The sequence below is a fragment of the Mustela putorius genome, unplaced genomic scaffold, assembly GCF_011764305.1.
Source record: "Mustela putorius furo isolate JIRA1106 unplaced genomic scaffold, ASM1176430v1.1 tig00003896_pilon_pilon_pilon, whole genome shotgun sequence".
Lineage (NCBI taxonomy): Eukaryota > Metazoa > Chordata > Mammalia > Carnivora > Mustelidae > Mustela > Mustela putorius.
In genome coordinates, this window is record NW_025422045.1 from 11,366,802 (window position 1) to 11,386,787 (window position 19,986).

A 19,986-nucleotide genomic window follows, 5' to 3' on the forward strand; every position below is an offset into this window, starting at 1 on the left:
GGGTTCTGACAACTCTATCATTTGGAGATATATTCGCCAGAATGCTATTTGAGGAGATAATGATTTCTAGTAGTAGCAGTGGTTGATGTTATCCTTAGTTATAAATATTCATTTTGTTGTGGTGCTAACAAATGGAGATTTTTAAACACATGATGGATTAAAATATATTGCTCTTCAACATCTCATATATAAGTGTTTAGTTTTCCTCTGTGTTGTCAACACTTTGCATTGTGAATTGACTGCTTCATGCTTCTCTGAAACTTTTCGGTTGAGTGATGCTTCAGATGTTTGTGTTTCCTGGCCCCTTTTATTTATTTTTTTAAAATACTGCATGCTTATTACAGTCCTTGAGAGTATGCAGCAGCTGCTCCAGTTATAGCTGTGGATAGTACTCCATCTTTCACTAAACCTGATTTTAAGGTGCAGTGGTTAATTTGAATCCAGATGCATTCTTATCTGAATCACCCATTTTTTTTTTTTAAAGATTTTATTTATTTGTCAGAGAGAAAGAAAGAGAGATATCACAAACAGGCAGAGAGGCAGGCAGAGGCAGAGGGAGAAGCAGGCTCCCTGCTGACCAAGGAGCCCGATATGGGACTCAATCCCAGGACGCTGGGATCATGACCTGAGCTGAAGGCAGCCACTTAACCAACTGAGCCACCCAGGCATCCCTGAAGCACCAATTTTTTTAAAGCCAAAATTTTGGTGCTTGAAATGGAGATTGAATGTTTAATCAATTAGTCTTTTAAAAGGTTTTTCTCTTTCCTAATTGGAAGTGTAACAGCATAATATTTGGAGCAGTTGTATAATATTCAACAAATTTCTTAACCTGCGTAGGCCTCAGTTTTCCTGTCTGTAGAATGAGGACAATACTTGCTGCATAATTGTCAATGATAATTACACATCCTGAAAAAACAAAAACATAACTTATGCTTATGTCATCAACTTTATTCTTTTGACTGTCACACAAGAGGTTTTATTTTATGTGAATTGCCAGTGTGTACTTCCATATAACATAAAATAATACATCTGTGCTGCATCCTTATACCTGTAGAGTCAGGACAAAAACTCATTGGGGAAAAGCCTTTGATAATCACTGAATTCAAGTTTATTTGTGTTTGACCTAGGAGAATGCAGTTGAAGTGGGAAGACATTGTTCTCTTTCTAAAATTTATACTGTGTTCTCTTTAAAATGAAGTACATTTGACCAGTGCCAACCTAAACTTACTTTTAACTGATAATCTTTGAATCATAATTTATGTTATTTCTCCAAATGCAGAAGCTTACTTATAGTTGAAGTCCCAGTTCCTTTTAAAATAAGTAATAAAAAAATCTTTAAAACTCTTGTATTCTTAGGACATTTTGGATAGTAGGGAGAAATTGATAGCTTGCTGATATTATAGTTAGTAATTAATCTCTGATCATATCTAAAAAAGAGAAGCATTTATAGGATTTGGGGGAGGCTTTATTTGTAAGGCCTATAGTATTTCTTTGCCTTTTAGTGAACATAAGAGTTTGGGAGTTCATTTGCATTTGTATTGTAGTTATATGTATAACTTACCATTGTAGATTCTACCCCACCCTTTGGTGTGACTTGTTTATTTCATTCTTTCATTCATTTCTTTATTCATTGTCCAGTCATTTGATGTGTTTCTACTGTTGTCAGACCCTAGTGTTAGATGATAATGGTGACATTGGTATGTGCCCTGGAAGACCTCAAACTGGTCATGGACTCACTTGTCCAAATAGAAATTTATAAAAAAGGCAAGACAAGTGCTAAATAAATGTATGCAAAGTGACCAGTAAAAGTAGTGAGAGTCATTAATATTGCCAGGCCTAATTGGACTAAGGCTGAGAAAAGCTAGAAATTGAGGAAACAGTATTTTTCAGGCCAGAGAAGTAGGGTAAAGGCACATATATGTTTGATAGCCAGATATATTTGATATAAAGTCTTTATACACTGTTTTCTCACTATTTGATTTTTAAATTTACTTTGTTTGCACTCTTAAAATAGCTTCCAGAGGATTGGCTGGGGTGGGGTGGCCTCTCAGGTAGTGGCAGTGAGTTAGGAAAGGCAGTTTATCTTTTGTGTATTGCTGTTAGGCCTGAGATGAGGGGATAAAACAGTGGGGGAAATAGAGAGCCAGTGGTAAGCTTACATGTGTCTTCTACCCTAGCATCTCCCTGTCGGTGGTGGTCAAGTCAGGATTCTGCTGTTAATACTGTATGATCTTGGGTAAACCATTTCTTCTCTCTGGATTCCATTTTCTTCCACTTTAAGATGAGAGGGTTGGTATAGTTGGGCATTTCTTGTTGGTAGTCTCTTAGTAATGGGAGAAAAAGGAGAAAGTGACCAAACAAGTTTGGGAACAAAGAGTTAAACAGATTTTTTTTTTTTAAAGATTTTATTTATTTTACTTGACAGAGATCACAAGTAGGCAGAGAGGCAGGCAGAGAGAGAGGGAGGAGGAAGCAGGCTTCCCGCTCAGCAGAGAGCCCGATGCGGGGCTCCATCCCAGGATCTGGGATCATGACCTGAGCCGAAGGCAGAGGCTTTAACCCACTGAGCCACCCAGGCGCCCCTAAACAGATTTTTAAAATTACAACCTTCCACATTATGGCATGTGGATTGAATTCCTATACTTTTTAGCCTGGCCTTGCTAGTGGAGTGAGTCAATATTATGTTTCCAGCTCTGTCCTTTTCCTAAAGCTTTAGTGAAAAGAGCGTGGACTTTAGAATCCTACATATCTGGATTTGAATCCTGACTGCGACTTTGTAGCTATGTGGCCTTAGGTAAGTTATTTGACCTTTCTTAACTACATAGTTTCTTCATGTATAAAGAAGGAAGGGGATAATAGCTTGTGGAGATAATAAGATTTAGTGACAACCATATGAAAATACCAAGTATATTTGGTAAATATGGGGTCAAAAAGGATATATAGTTTTTAAGTCCTACAAATTCCAGGGTCAGCATAGAATGTAATACCTGGTAGTATGTTATTTATACCCTGCTTGCATCTGACGTTTGAGGTAGGCATTTATGTGTTTCATATATACTTATATACTTTTACCCCAAGAAAACAAATGTTCTTGAAGCCTCATCGTTACGTTTTGCCATCTGCATAGCAGTCAGCACTCTCTTGATGACTCAGGAGGCTCTTGATGAATGAATACCTGACAGTTGCATTGAAATAGGGCAGTGAGGTGAGACATGGTTCTGACTGGTGTATACTTCATCTTACATTTTTCATAACCATGGGTAGAAGTCACTGAATTTATGAATATTAATTTTAAAATTTTTTCCATTACTTATTTTAAGCTGGAAATAACTAGAATTGATTGTAACTGAGCTGGCCTTTAAAGCAGACCATGAGGGGAAAGGGTTAGAATTAAGTATTGTTTAATATTGTGAATTATACTCTTGGAATACTAACACTTTACATTTTGTTTTGTCTCTAAGCAAATGGTTATGAGCCTTAGAGTTTCTGAACTCCAAGTACTGTTGGGCTACGCTGGGAGAAACAAGCACGGACGCAAACACGAACTTCTCACAAAAGCCCTGCATTTGCTAAAGGCTGGCTGCAGTCCTGCTGTACAAATGAAAATTAAAGAACTCTATAGGCGGAGGTTCCCTCAGAAAATCATGACGCCTGCGGACTTGTCCATCCCCAATGTTCATTCAAGTCCTATGCCAGCAACTTTGTCTCCATCTACCATTCCACAACTCACTTATGATGGTCACCCTGCATCATCACCGTTACTCCCTGTTTCTCTTCTGGGACCTAAACATGAACTGGAACTCCCACATCTTACATCAGCTCTTCACCCAGTTCATCCGGATATAAAACTTCAAAAATTACCATTTTATGATTTACTGGATGAACTGATAAAACCCACCAGTCTAGGTAAGATTATTCTATAATGGTTATTTGGTTACTTGGGTGTGGGGGTGGGGAGATATTCAGTTTGACCTAGTTTATTATTCATGGTGAATAGTAGTGCAAATCTTTGATAGTAGCATTCAGATTACAATAAGTGTCTTTCAGTTTTAAACAAAATCAAATATAAGCTGTCTTTTAGGCAAAGAAAAAGTAGAGTCAAGTTTCCAGTGATGGTTGCTGACCCAGTAAATACTAAAAAGTTTCCAAGAACATAAACTTTTATTAAAGTGTAATATTTTAGATTGTTGATTAGTATTTTACAGTAACCTTTACAAATTAAAAAAGTAAAATGTAGTAATACTACCAGCCTCTGAATTCAATACTTAATTTTCAGGAGTTGATGACATCTAAAACAAATGACTGAATAGTTTTGATTATTTAAATGAGTTAATGGTTTTAATTATTATAAAAGATTTGAGCTTTGATGTGTAGTATTTCAGTTTCAGCTGACTTTTCAAGTGGATATGTGTGCTTTTAGGTGCACACATGATCATGGTTTATAATATTGAAATTTATTTACTGTGTTTTTATCATTGTTTGATTAATATTTGGGATATTAATAGAAATTAAGTATATTAACTGATCTGTAATTTTAATTTCTTCAGTACTGCCTTGCTTTATTTAATGTAGAATAAAACTGACTATTGTGATTTCTGATACCTTTGTCAAGATGTATTTTAAATATCAGATGTCAAGGTGCTGGTTTATTATCATAAATTAGTGGTTGACAAACTGTGGCCAGCAAGGCAGATTCAGCCTGTGGTCTGTTTTTTATGATCTAATAAGCTAACTTGTGCGCACGCACGTCTCTCTGTCTGTTTATATTCCCAAAGGGTTGCAAAAAAAACCAAAGACAAGAACAAAAAGAATAATATGTAGTAGAGACCATGTTTGTCTGCAAAGCCTAAAATATTTACTGTCTGACCTTTACAGAAAAAGTTTTCTAACCCTTGTTATAAATCAGTAAACATTACAGCTTGGAGGATTGGTTAGTGTTAAATTTTGAGAATATACTGAAATTCTTTGAATGTGGAAATGTTTGTTTTTAATTTAACAGGATTTACCTGAATAAATTAAGTTTATAGGAATCATTTTTAAACAACATGAATTTTATACCACATTATATTATTTTTAAAATAGCTATAACAAGGTATATAACAAGATGTAACAACACTTGTCAAGAACCTATGCTTATAAAACTTACACATGCTCATTATAAAAAATGAAAGTGTTGAAGTCCCTTTCTCATTAGTAATTTAATGCGTGTGCATATATAAACAAGTTAACATTTCTTGCTTTTCAAGAAGGAATCTTATTTTATACCCTATTCTGTGACTTGCCTTTTTTCCCCCTAATGTAGACATCTCTCCTTGTCTGTCTTCTTTCTCCTTTTTCACTGAAGGCCGTGTATACACACATGCACACAATATATGAGATGTATATACTTATATATGCACACACACATATTTTCTAGCTCATTTCGTATTAAACTATATACTGTTACATGATTTAAATCACTCCTCTATTAAAAGACAAATTTTTCTTATTTTTTGCTGCCAAAAACTGCTCTAGTGAACATCATCTGAAATATAAAAGGAAAAAAGATGTTGGTGGCTTTTTAAAAATTTCATTCCCTGTTCTCAAATTCTCTTCTGGTTTTAATTAATGTATCTTGCTGTTTTCATTTTCTGTAATATAAATCTCAGGTACCAGTGTGAATAGATGATGTTTAAATATGCATCTAAATTTTGTTATAAAGAGTAGAAATGCAAACTGGACACAGATTATGGTTATACTTGATAATAGTTTAAACAAATTAGAATTTAGAGAATTTTAAGTCAATTTTTATTTCACTGAGGTACTTTCCTTGAATATATTTAAGTGTTAATTTCTAATCATCTACACTGATGGTCTTTTCATGCCTTTTTAGCTTAACTTTCCTATCATAATTTACATTTTATATTTTACTGCTTTTTTTTTTTTATTTTTAAGATTTTATTTACTTGAGAAAGAGAAAGAACATAGAGGGAAAGGGAGAACCAGACCCTCCCTGAGCAGGGAGCCGGATGCGGGGCTTGATCCCAGGACTCTGGGGTCATGACCCGAGCTGAAGGCAGACGCTTAACTGTCTGAGCCACTGAGGCATTGCTAGGCAGTAAATTTTAAGTCATTTTCCCATCTTTATTCTTTATCTGGAAACTTATAAATTACTTCAGTCTGCTGTTTTTGTGTGATAATTCAAAAATAATGCTATAAAGTTTTTTCCCCATCTTTGATGACCATTAAGTAAACCCTTGTATTTATAAAATTGGGTTGAAGTACTAAAATATTTCCCATCAGATTTATTTAATTAGGCTTTCTTTGTACTGTCAGTTCTTGTTATTTGCATATTTTGTGTTTGTGAATGTCTGCTATCTCAAATTTATTTGTAATTCTAAAATCATTACAAAAGTTTCATGATTATTTATGGACATGCGTGGAATGGTGAAAAATCTGAGTCTTCTGACTTGAACTTTCCCATAAGGTGACTCTTGCTTTCTTGTTTTCAGCTCTCATACTGCAAGGACATGTCCTCTTTTGTTCTCTATTTAATGCCTTGTTTTTTGCATTTTTGTGCTTTTTGTTGGTGATTTCAGTTTTAAATAGCAGCTAACCATAGTGCTGAAGCTCTGTCTAGTGCTCTGAATGGGAAAAGGCTCTGATGCACCCAATGGAGAAAAAAGTAACATATGTATTCAGTTTTGTTCAGGCATGAATTAGTGCTGTTGGCTCTGAGGTCAGTGTTAATGAATTGTATTATTAAATAAATAAAATTATTATTAAGTAATAAGTGAATTCTGTATTAAGTAAGGTGTCCTTGAACAGAAACACATCTAAAACAAGATTACATAGTGATTAGTTGATAAAAATGTGATCAGGGCTTGCAGGAACCTAGCCCTGTGTATTCCCAAGGAGCAGTGGTTCAGTATTCACTAATTCATTGTTTTGGTGACTTTATAGAATAGTTACCACACATAATAAAAATTGTACATTTGAAGTATAATTTGATCTGAATACTAGTTTTTATTGAATAAATCTATTGTTTGTTGTGTACACATAATGAATAGGTGTTAATTTAGAATTGTTGGTGCTTTATAAATAGATTTCTAATTTCTCATTTTTGTCATAGAATTAAAAGTCATCATTTTAGTTATGCATAAAACAGTCTTACCAAAAAGTAATTTGTGGATGTTTATTGATTCATTAAATATATAGGGGTGGGAATGTTCAGTAAATCTGAGAAAGATTTATTGAAAGATTTTGAGTAATTTGCAGAGTTTGGGATGAACATCTTTTAAAGCCCTGTTTGGCAAAGAACAAAATAAAAAAAAATCTATAAGATGCTTTAATGTTACTAAAAGACTACTTCTCCTTCATTAAATAATCAAGTGACTACTTTATCATGGAATTCAGTTTTCTAAAGGATTACTTTTGCTGGTAGATCATTTGTTTTAAATGTAGAAAAATGGTATTTCCTGAAAAATTAAATGGCTTCTGGCGTTCTCTTTGTCTCTAAACATATATATATATATATATTTAAAATCATTATAACCTGAACATATATATAACCTAAACATATATATATATTTAAAATCATTATATCTTCTTAATAATTAGTTGTGACCTATAGCCAGCTAGTTCATTACATTATCACTTGCGTCCAGAATGTGACAAGTAAATTTAATTTTTCATCCCTCCCCCACTTTGGCCTTAACCATTAGATTTAAATGGATTTTAAGATGTTCTTATGTAACTGAATGGTTTTCTGCTGTATGGTTCATGTTTCTAACCAAAATCACAATAGTTTTGGTATCCCTAATTTTATTAGGTAATTGTTACCCATTCTTAAACTCTTTTTTTTTTTTTAAAGATTTTATTTATTTATTTGACAGAGAGAGATCACAAGTAGATGGAGAGGCAGGCAGAGAGAGAGAGAGGGAAGCAGGCTTCCTGCTGAGCAAAGAGCCCGATGCAGGACTTGATCCCAAGACCCTGAGATCATGACCTGAGCCGAAGGCAGCGGCTTAACCCACTGAGCCACCCAGGCGCCCCTCTTAAACTCATTTTGTTATTTCTTGAACAGTGAGTAATTTTAAGGTCCTTCATTTTGGAACCACATATTAAAGAGAGTTCCTTTCATTTTCCATAGTTAACTAGAAGGATAGTGAGATGAAGGTGGTTGATTATTTTTGCCTATAATTAAAATCCTGTTTGTTGTTTTTAGACTTACATACTTTTTAAAACCTTTTCCATGAGTCTAAGATATCCCCTATATCTATCTGTTCCTTCCCCCACCCAGAATTGAGTTCACTTTCTTGCGTGTTCTTGTAACATTTTGTTGTTAGTTCCTCAAAGTGGAAAGGTTCTGCTGTATTTATCTGTATATTCCCATAATATCTATCTGTGAATTTGTTATATGGTAGTTGCTCAGTAAACATTTATTACCTCTCTAGTTTATTTAAATACAGTAGATAGAGTCTTTTATTTCACTCTGATTCAGTGAATTTTAATCATTTTATCATTCAGATAACAACCAAGGTATACCATCATGAAAAGTGGCTTATGATAGAGTAGGGAGGAAAGAGTTGTCCTTCCCTTTATTGTTTCCACCCCCATTTTGATCTCTATGGTCAATAAATGACTTGGATATTTAATATATTCTCCCATTTCCCCCCAATTACAAAAATATATATTGCATGTTTAATATGGACTCCATAGACACTACTTAACTTTAGAAAGTAATTTAAAAATATTTCTGTTGTGTTCTAGTTAGTCATTGTTTTGTATGTATATGTGTTTGTGTTTATTTCTGATTTTGTTTTAATGAAAAGGAGAATCTCAAATACTGAGTTAACCCAGGAGATTCTTAGCCGCATATATTATTGACCCATATCAATAAAGAATGGGGCACAGTAAATTACAATCTTCATAGTATATTGAGTACCATGTGTTAGAAATGTACTTTGAAGTATCTTATTTGTACACTGTGTCACTCTTTGTGTTTCTCAGCTATCAAATTTACAATTACGAAAGTCAAGAGGACAAGTTATTCTGGATTAAAATATCTTATGTTCATTCAGAGGCAATATATTTTCCTTCAGTTCTTTAATATTATTTTATTTAGAATAATAAAATTGTTTTGAGTATTATTGTTTTGGATTTTTTTAGAGTATTACTGTTTATATTGTTTACATTGGCCTATGTTAGAACATAATGGCAAAAACAAAATATTTTCACAGTGATTAGAAGAATATTTGGTTTGATTCAGATGGGTAAACATCCATTAATACTCAGTTTTATGTTTGCTAGTGATTTAGTTATTTCTGTTTTCCTTGACTCAGGTAAATTTTTCAAGGAGCAAGTACATTTTTTTAAAAAATGGTGGTTTTAAGTATTTTTAATAATTTAAGGTATTTTAAAGGCTAACAGAAAACAGCTTTGCCTTCATTTAGAGTACTTGTGTAGAAGTTTGTTGAGTCATCTCTCAGATTTGATTTTTCTCAAATTCAAGCCAAATTATACCTTCTAAAGGGTTGTCTTCAGGTTTTTTTCATTCATTCATTTTTATTTAGAAGATTTTATTTGTAAGTAATCTGTACTCCCAACATGGGGCTCAAACTCACCACCCTTACTTAGATCAAGAGTCACGTGCTCTGTTGAGTGAGTCAGCCAGGTACCCCCCTTCTCTGGTTTTTAACGGTCTCAGGTTATACATCTGAGTAAGTTCATATCATGTGTCTTTGGATTTCCCATAGAATGGTATGAGGAATAATAATTGTTGAGCATTATTTCTGATGTTCTCATTCAGTGTTCTAATTGATCACTGAAGGATACAACATTTCCTCTTATCCAAATTGGAACCAACTGATAAAAATTATACAGAATAACTTAAACATTTTATTTTAATGTAAAACATATTAATGTATATTTACGTGCCAGTCTTTTGGTGTAGGTCAAAGCCTTTCTTTGAGACCGCAGATTTTCCAGTTTTAGTTAGTGTTTTTTTTTAAAGCACAGAGAATTTAAAGACTTGTGTAGCAGTTTGAGTGTAGAATCTGTTACAACTGGGGAAAAAATCTTTTATAGTTATTCCACGCAATTTCATTGCATTTTTTAAAAGCAGCTTTTGTTGGGTCTTTGCAGAGCATTCAACTTAGTTTTCATGAAAACAGCAGCTCTTTTTTTTTTTTAAAGATTTTATTTATTTATTTGTCAGAGAGAGAGTGAGCAAGAGCGAGCGCAGGCAGACAGAGTGGAAGGCAGAGTCAGGGGGAGAAGCAGGCTCCCTGCAGAGCAAGGAGCCCGATGTGGGACTCGATCCCAGGACGCTGGGATCATGACCTGAGCTGAAGGCAGCTGCTTAACCAACTGAGCCACCCAGGCGTCCCATCTTTTTGCACTTATATTTCATCAGTTTTGTAGTATTTAAGTTTCGTAATTGCAGGTGCAACTGGCATACACAGAGTTTATTTGAGAATAAACACCCCTGGCTCTCCAGTGCTTTTGCACTGGAGAGTGTTCTGCTGGTACAAGCAGTCACCTTGCTAGAGCACCAGTCAGGATGTATGGAGGCCATGGAGAACATCAGTTCATTTAAGAGCAAGTCAGTTAAGTCTCCAAAGATAAGGAAATTAGGAGTTTATTTGTTCTTTTGCTTGAGAATAATTTAACTGGTTTCTTCTTTGGAGGAATAAAGTAGATTATAATTTTTATGGTTGAGGTGTTTTTGTTGTTGTTTTTTGTTTTTAAAGAAAGCATCTTCTGGGGTATCTGGGTTGCTCAGTTCGTTAAGGGTCCAACTCTTGATTTAGGGTTGGGTTATGATCTCAGGGTTGTGAGATCAAGCCCCACATTGGGCTTTGTGCTGGGCGTGGAGCCTGCTTAAGATTGTTTATCTCCTTGCTGCACATGCCTTCTCTCTAAAAAAAAAAAAAAAAAGAAAAGAAAAGAAAAAAAGAAAAAGAAACTTCTTTTATCTCCCTGTCACTTCTTTGGGAGGGGTAGATGGGAAGAAGTTTAGGAGAAGTAAGGAACTAATAAGTAAATGATGTTTTTAATTGTATAGTTTTATGTTTGTAGTCTTTCTTTAGAACTCACTATCATTTAATTGTTTCCTTTTTGAGGACAATGATTGTAAAGGAAAGGCTAAAATGAAGTAAATTCACAGGCATTTTTTCTTAAATTTGATTTTTAACTAAAAATTGTCATAAAATACTAGAAATTGTGAAGATGGTCTCCTCTTGGTCCACCTCAATTCTTTTTTTTTTTTTTTTTTAAGATTTTATTTATTTATTTGACAGAGAGAGAGATCACAAGTAGGCAGAGAGGCAGGCAGGGACAGAGCAGAGAGCAGAGAGCCGCTGAGCAGGGAGCCCAATGCATGTCTTGATCCTAGGACCCTGGGATCATGACCTGAGCTGAAGGCAGAGGCTTAACCCACTGAACCATCCAGGCCCCCCCACTTCTTTTTAAGACTTTATTTATTTATGTCCACCTCAATTCTTAAAATGAAATATTTTTTGGAAAGCATTTGGATGCTACAGACTGAAGTATCTGAAATACTAAGACATTTTAAATGATCACATGGATATCATTTCTTCAATTTGTGATCAAATAAGTCGCTTGTTTATGTTTTTGTTTTTTTTTTCTTTTTTAAGATTTTATTTTTAAGGAATCTCTACATCCCGTATAGGGCTGGAACTTCAAACTCCGAGATCAAGAGTCGCATACTCTACCAACTGAGCCAGCCAGGCACCCCCTATCTTTCTTTTTTTAAAATCCTGGAAGGTGGCTTCTGTTTACGTTTTAATGTTTGTTAAACAATCTTTTCCCATTAAAAATCATGAATATCTGTCATCTGGGTTAATTGTATTTGCATTTTCCTGAGCTTTGTTACAGCTAGTTCTTACTTGATGTAGATACTTCATAAGGAAGACCCCAGCATTCTAGGTGTGTTGGGTTTATAGTCTCAATATTTTAGAAAGCTAGGTTGATTGCTTTCCTTTTTAAAACAGAACACTTCTATATAGAAAATTATAAGTATTTTAGGCTTAGGAAGATGTATGAATAATTTACAGAAAAGGTTTGAAATATATAATTCATGTATATTAAATTCATGTTTATAGATGTGTGTGTGTGTGTGTGTGTGTGTATAAATTTGGGTTTTGCCTTAGGAAGAAAGGCAGCAGATGCTTTAGCACTTCCAAATAGTTAAAATGATCCATCTTGTTTTGTGTAGCATGGGTAAGGTTTCTGCTATATCTTAATAACATTGATTACCAGTGTTTTCTGCCAAGGGCTCCTCTGGCATTGGATTAGATTTCACAGTTTCCTTCTCCTCTCATTTTTTTATAATTGAGTTTGCCTTCCTCCACATGCTTGATAGCCACTGCCTGAAGATCAGGTGATGCAAATTCAAGGACGCAGGCTCTGATAAGTATTGGAAAGGGCATTCAAAGGTTTTGTGATTCATTCTTCTGTGCTTTTAGAAAATCTGCCTTCTAACAATTCAGTACAAGCTGTGCTCTTCTATACTTGAATTTTGGAAAATCTGAGCACTAATTTTTTTCTTTGGTGGGTTTTTTTCCTAGAAACTTTTTTTTCCTAATTTGGCAGCCCTGGCTTCTGACTTTTTTTTATTTTTTTAAGATTTTTATTTATTTATTGGACAGAGAGATCACAAGTAGCCAGAGAGGCAGGCAGAGAGAGAGGAAGAAGCAGGCTCCCCGCTGAGCAGAGAGCCCGATGTGGGGCTCGATCCCTGTACCCTGGGATCATGACCTGAGCCGAAGGCAGAGGCCTAACCCACTGAGCCACCCAGGCGCCCCTGGCTTCTGACTTTCAAAACAAAATCTAAGATTTACCTTCTAAATTTGTATTCCTTTGTACATGTATTCGGTCTTTCTATTTAATATTTTTATTATATTGTTTCTATAGTGGTCCAGAAGCACGAAGGCATCTGTGTTTTTAATAAATGGGTGTCTTTGTTAATAAGTGTTACTAGTTCTTGGGAACTAAGAATCAAAGACGTATGAGTTGGAAAGGAATCTTGACAATCAGAATCAGTAAAGAACCCCTCTATGTAATTGTAAATTTGAAATTAAAAATCTTAAATTATGACATTAATGAGCCAGCCATTTAGATTCAGAAGTAAGTAAGTACGGTTTAACAAAGGAATCCAACATAAAAGATTTTACTAGGATGGAATTTAAAGATCAAACATATAGTATATATGGTGTTTGGAATACAGCATTTCAGACTTTGCCAGCGGGTTCTACACTTCTTTGGCCCAGTCTCCCCAGCACAGATCCAGTTCCATATGAGTTGCAAACCAGCTAGCTGGAGGACTTGGGTGTGGTAATCATGGGGCAGGTAGGATGGTTCATCAAAGGAAGAACTCAATTTTGACAATCCATTTTTTTCTTTTTAAAATATATATATTGATATAAATATTACGATTTATATGTATTAATATTAAATATATAATATATATTATTATTATATAATATATAATTTATATATTTACATATATTTTTAAGATTCTATTTATTCATTTGAGAGAGAGAAAGCACAAGCAGGGGGGAGGCAGAGAAAGGGGGAGAAGCAGACTCCCCACTGAGCTGGGAACCCAATTTGGGGCTTGATCCCAAGAGCTAGAGATCATGACCTGAGCCAAAGGCAGATTTTGAACCACACCCTAGGGGCCCCCTTTTTCCTTTTTTTTTTTTTTAAAGAATTTTGTTGATCAGTATCTGGGCGATTGGTTGCTAATTTTAAGCCATTGCCTTTATTGAGCCATACTACTTTATTGCTGATAGTACTTGCAGATGAACTCAGTTTTGAGCAGAGATTAGTTCTAATTCATTGGCACTACTGCTGCTAAATTTGTTTAAACCAAAATGTAAATAAGCTTTAGATGTGCCAAATAGGGGAATTTTGTGGTTCAGAAGAAGCTGGATGTTGAATGTCATGTTAGAATTAAATCGCTTTAAGGTAGGTAAAAATAAAAAGGCTAAATTATTTCTACAAGTCCTTTGCAGTTCCTAGAATTTTGCTTCACTATTTATTTTAGAGCCATATTTTTGAATATTTTATTTCTGCTCTTAAATTTCAATTGTAGAATTAATGATTTTCATACATAAGATGGATCAGAAAGGAAAATCACTTGTGTATAATATACTCATAACATTTTATGCTTCTTTTCACCACCTCCCCACGTAAACTTCATTTTTAAAAAATATTTTATTTATTTGAGAGAGAGCGAGGGAGAGGGAGGGAGAATGAAAATCTGAAGCAGACTCCACGCTGAGAACAGAGCCCAACTTAGGGCTCTGTCTCGTGACTGCAAGATCACAACCTGAGCTGAAACCGAGTGTTGGCTGGCTGCTTACCCAACTGAACCACCTAGGCGTCCCTATCCCACATAAATTTTGAATGTAAAGTTAGCAACTTATGTTTACATACAATTTTAGGAAATCACAAAGAAAGTGAGGGTTGAGTTTATTACATAAAAATGTTAAACCTCTATATATGCATCATGGTTTTTTTTAAAAAGCCCAAGTATAAAAGTAAATACCAAATGCAAAATACTTTAATCAAATATAAGACTAAAGGAAAGAACTCTCGCAAATCAGTATGGGGGAAGCTGCTAAGACTCTATAGGGCAAAATATATGAATAGGTAAGTTAGTGAAGGGGGACCACAAGTAGGTAACATCAAAAGATACTTTTACTAGTTCTTAAAGAAAATTCAAAAGTCAACAGTGAGCTTTTAAATCTTGTCTGAAGTAGTAGATTTAAAAGTATATTTCTATCCTGTATTGATAAGATTTGTTAAAATACATGTAATCTGCTGGTAGCTATATAAATTACAATACAGCTCTTTGAGAGTACAGTTTGGCAATATGTAGCAAGAGCTTAAAAATAATTTTTGAGGAGCGCCTGAATGGCTCAGTTAAGTGTCTGCCTCCTCCAGAGATCGAACCCTACATCAGGCTCCCTGCTCAGTGGGCAGCCTTCTTCTCCCTCTCCTCCCAGCTTGTGCTTGCTAGTGTTCTCTGTCGCTATCTCTGTCTCTCAAATAAATAAATAAAATCTTAAATACTTTTTGATCTATCTGTTAATTCCACCTTTGGGATCCCAAAGCCCAAGAATATTCACTGTAACGTTATTACTAATATAAAAATTAGGAATAACCCGAATGTCCAATAATAGAAAATAATTAACCTGTCATCTATCTACTATGTAGAATATTTTAAGATCGAGTTAAAAATGATTACCCAAAGTGCCTGGATGGCTCAGTCACTTAAGTGGCAGACTCTTGACTTTTGGCTCCGGTCATGATCTCAGGGTCCTGGGAGCTGCCCCATGTCAGGTTCAGCAGGGAGTCTGCTTGAGGATTCTCTTTCCTCCTCTCTCTAAAATAAATAATAAGTCTTTTAAAAAATGATTATCATGAAGTCTTTAATGTATGAATTAACGAGAGAAATGGGGTACATAAATAAAAATTATTGGGCACCTACTTGGATAAGCATTAAGCTAGGAGCTTTGTATTTGTTACCTCATTTTAAGCTTCCAAACAACTTTGGAAGTTTAGCTCAATAGTCTAAATACTGCATAAGAGGTAGCTGAGGTCTGCACAAGGTAAACAAAACTTAAGAGATAGGCAGGGTTTGAATACAAGTTTGCTTCCAAAGCCAGTGTTCTTCCTGTAATGTAACATAAGGTATTAAAAATAAAAAGATTTTTAAAATTGTTCTTTAAAGTACGGTATCAGTTTTATAACATCTTTGCTCTCAGTTTTATTTCGGGGAGGAAAAAAAAACCTCCTTGAATTTTTTCTTTAGTGGAATTCATTGGGGGACTCCTGGGTGGCTCAGTTGGTTAAGCGGCTGCCTTCTGCTCAGTGGGGAGTCTGCTTCTCCCTCTGCCTGCTGCTCCCCCTGCTTGTGTGCTCTCTTGCTCTCTCTCTGACAAATAAAATCTTTTAAAAAAATTTCATTGGATCTACAAATGGGATCACTCTTTTGAAATTTACTTTTGGAATACTACAGAAGGTGTTTCTGTATTCCACTTACATACATTGAAAGGGGGTTTGAGATTTTAATTTTACATGATAATCTTTACCAGTACACACTGTAAGAGAAATGGATTTTTATTTCATCAGATCCGTTTGGACTGGTATGAAATTTACAGCACATATGAGGAATTCCAATTTATTACCTCTTGATGTTAGCCCCTAGATTTAAAAAAGAAAGAAAGAAAGAAAGAAAGAATGAATGTTAAAATTATAGCCCTTTCATAACTCAATACTCAAATATTTTAAAGAAAACTCGACTTTTTTTTTGGTGCTGTCTAGATTTTATTTTTTTGCTAACATTCATTCTCTTAAAATGTGATGTATTTATAGTTAATCTCAAAATCTTTCTGATGAGTTTTAATATTTTGCAATAGAGAAAATGAATTTTTAAAGTTCTTCTAAAATTACTTGAATAGAAGAGAAATAAAAAGGAGTCATAGAACACTCCTCATTTCTTTTGGTAATTTTCCTCAGTTCGTTATCCCTCCCCCTTGTGTTTTTGCTGATTTTTGTCCTTTTCATATGGATCAAGCCACTGTAAAACATTCCAAAAGAACAAAGATTTTTAAATAGTACATTTTCATTTTTATGTGAATACTCATGGTCTTGGAAGTAGAATCTTCTCCATCCCTTCCTGCCAAGAAATTTGTGACTTTTTAAGCAACGTAACTTTAAAAATAACTTATTCTTGGTTTTTGAAAATTTATTCATTCATGGGCACCACGGTGGCTCAGTTGGTTAACCATCTGCCCTTGACTCAGGACATGATCTCAGGGTTCTGGGATCGAGTCCCACATCGGGGTTTTACAAACTGATCTTTTACAAACTGAAATTTTACAAACTGATAAAATGAAAATAAGATTTTTTTAATATACCTTCGCTTACCGCTAAAGTTGAATGTTTTTATGATCATTAACCAATTGTAGTTCCTATTGCTTGTTCATTCTCTTGCTCATTTTCCTAGCCTTTTTTATTTGTTTATTGTGAGTACTGTATACTAGTCAGTTCTTTATTACATATTACAAATATTTTATCTCAGCCTGTTACTTACCTTCGTGTGTAATCTATAAAATCTTTCATTACACAAAAGTTGGAAACAATTAAGTTGTCTAATCTATTAGTTATTTTATGGTATTTGGATTTTTAAAATAACAGATTCATTGAGATACAATTCATACGTTACATTTCACCTTGTTAAAGTATACAGTAATTCAGTGGTTTTTTAGTATATTCATGAAGTTATGGATCTGTCACAATTTAATTTAAAAAATTTTCATCAATCTGAAAAGAAACACCATACTGATTAGCAGTCACTCCTCTCTCTTCCCAGTCCTTGAAAACCACTAATCATATTTCTGTTTCTATGGATTTGCCTATTCTGCCTGTTACGGAATCATACATGTTTGTGAGTGGCTTCCTTTATTTAGCTCCATGTTTTCAGGGTTCATCAGTATTATAGCATGCATCAGTAGTACTTCATTCTTTTGGAGGATATATAATTTTTAATGAGGTGTGTCTAATTTCTTTTTTTTTAAAATAGATTTATTTATTGGGAGAGTATGCCAGCGGGGGTGGGGGGAGTGAGAGGGAGAGAGAATCTCCAGCAGACTGCCTGCCAGGTGCACAGCTGGACATGGGCTCAATCCCATGACCCCAAGATCATAAACAGAGCTGAATCCCAAGATTCTTATGCCTAACAGAGCCACCCAAGTGCCCCTCTAAGTTCCTTTTTAAATTTTAAAAATTATGGTAAAATTGGGGTGCCTAGACAGCTCAGTCTGTTGAGCATCTGGTTCTTGGTTTCAGCTCAGGTCATGATCTCTCTGTGTTGAGCTGAATCTGGAGCCTGCTTGGGTCTCTCTCTCTCCTTTCCCTTTGCCTCTCCCCTCCTGCTCCTGCTCTCTCTCATTCTCTCTCTCTCGGGGAAAAAAAAAGTTAAGATAAAATATTTGCCCTCTTAACCATTCTTAAGTGTACAGTTCAGTACGTTAACTCTATTCATATTGTGGTGCAATGGACTTGTAGAACTTTTTATCTTACAAAACTGAAACAATACCCATTAAACAATTCCCCATTTTCTCCTACCCTTAGACCCTTGGTAACCACTATTGTATTTCTTGTTTCTAAAAATTAGACAAGTTTACATAACTAAGTGGAATCCTTCAGTATTCATTTTTGTGACTGGCTTATTTCATAACTTAACACTGCACCCTCACAGTTCATCCTTGAGGCATGTGATAGGATTTCCTTCCTTTTGAAGGCTAATATTCCATTACATTTATTACATTTAGCAAATGTAGTATATGCTAAACTATTCCTCTGTAGATCAACATTTAGGCTGTTTTCACTTCTTGGCTGTTGTGAATAATGATGCTATGAACATGGCATCTCTTTGAGATTCTGTTTTCAATTCTTTTGGATATATATACAAAAAGTGAGAATGCTGAATCATGGTAATTCCATTTATTTGAGTAACCACCATACTGTTTTCCATAGTGGCTGCACCATTTTATGTTCCCACTAACCATGCGTAAGGGTTCCAATTTCCCTGTATCCTCACTAACACTTATTTTCTCTTTTTTTTAGTGGCTGTCTTAATGGCTGTGAAGTGGTATTTCATTGTGGTTTCATTTGCAGTTCTCTATTAATTTGTAATGAATATTTATTCATGTGCTTGTGGCCATTTGTATATCTTATTTGGAAAATGATCTAGTCAAGTCCTTTGCCCATTTTTTAATTGGGTTGTTTGTTGTTGAGTTGTTGGAGTTTGTTACTTATTTTGGATATTAACCCATGATCAGATATATGATTTCCAGATAATTTCTGCCATTCCATAGGTTGCCTTTCATTTTAGTTGTTTCCTTTGATGAGCAGAAAATTCTAAGTTTGGTGTAGTCCCAAGTGTCTGCTGCCTGTGCTTTTGGTGTCATATCCAAAAAAATCATTGCCAAATCTATTATCATGAAGTGTTTCACCTATGTTTTCTTTTAGAAGTTTTATAGCTTCAGATCTTTCATCCATTTTTAATTTTTGCATATCTTGTAATGGAAAGGCTCAACTTCATTATTTTGCATGGGATGCATTATTTCATTATTTCATTATTTTGCATTGGAAAGCTAAATGCTTTCCCAATACCACTTGTTGAAGGTACTGTTCTTTCCCCATTGTGTGGTCCTAGCACCTTTTTTGAAGATAATTTGACCTGATGTGTGAGGGTTTATTTCTTAGCTTATTCCTGTTCCATTGGTCTAATATGTCTGTCTTTATGCCAGTAACACACTGTTTGGGTTATTACAGCTTTGCTCTGTGTTTTTACATCAGGACACACATTGAAGCCTCTGACTTTGTTCTTTTTCAAGATTGTTTTGGCTCCTCAGAGTCCTTTGAGATTTCATATGAATTTTAAGATGATTTTGTTTGTTTTTACAGAAAAAGCCTTTGGGATTTTGATAGAGATTGTGTTGAATCTGTAGATCACTGTGAAGGATGGACTTTTTTTTTTTTTTTTAAGATTTTATTTATTTATTTGACAGAGAGAGATCACAAGTAGGCAGGGAGGCAGGCAGAGAGAGAGAGGAGGAAGCAGGCTCCCCGCTGAGCAGAGAGCCCGATGTGGGACTCGATCCCCGGATCCTGAGATCATGACCTGAGCCGAAGGCAGCAGCTTAACCCACTGAGCCACCCAGGTGCCCCAAGGATGGACATTTTAACAATACTAAGTCTTCTGTTCTGTGAGCACCGGATATGTTTCTATTAATTTGTGTTAATTTCAGCACTTCTTTGTTATTTTCTCCATATGTCTTTCACCTCTTTGGTTAAGTTTATCCTAAGTATTTCTTTGTTTTTGATGCTATAGAAAATGGGATTGTTTTCTTAATTTCCTTTCCAGATTGATCATTGTTAATGTTAGAAACACAGCTGAGGGGC

General features: G+C 34.8%; 1 protein-coding gene across 3 annotated transcripts in view; it reads left to right on the forward strand.

Annotated features, from left to right (window-relative positions):
* PIAS1 (protein inhibitor of activated STAT 1) overlaps nt 1-19,986 on the forward strand; it is a 123,831-nt gene that overhangs the window by 29,567 nt on the left and 74,278 nt on the right. For 2 of the 3 annotated variants that reach the window (XM_004758612.3, XM_045067437.1), the window contains exon 2: nt 3,462-3,906. In XM_004758612.3, coding sequence (XP_004758669.1) covers nt 3,462-3,906 — 445 coding nt within the window. Of the gene's footprint in view, nt 1-2,622; nt 2,795-3,461; nt 3,907-19,986 lie in introns of those variants that run through there. The other variant, XM_004758614.3, reaches the window with a different exon arrangement.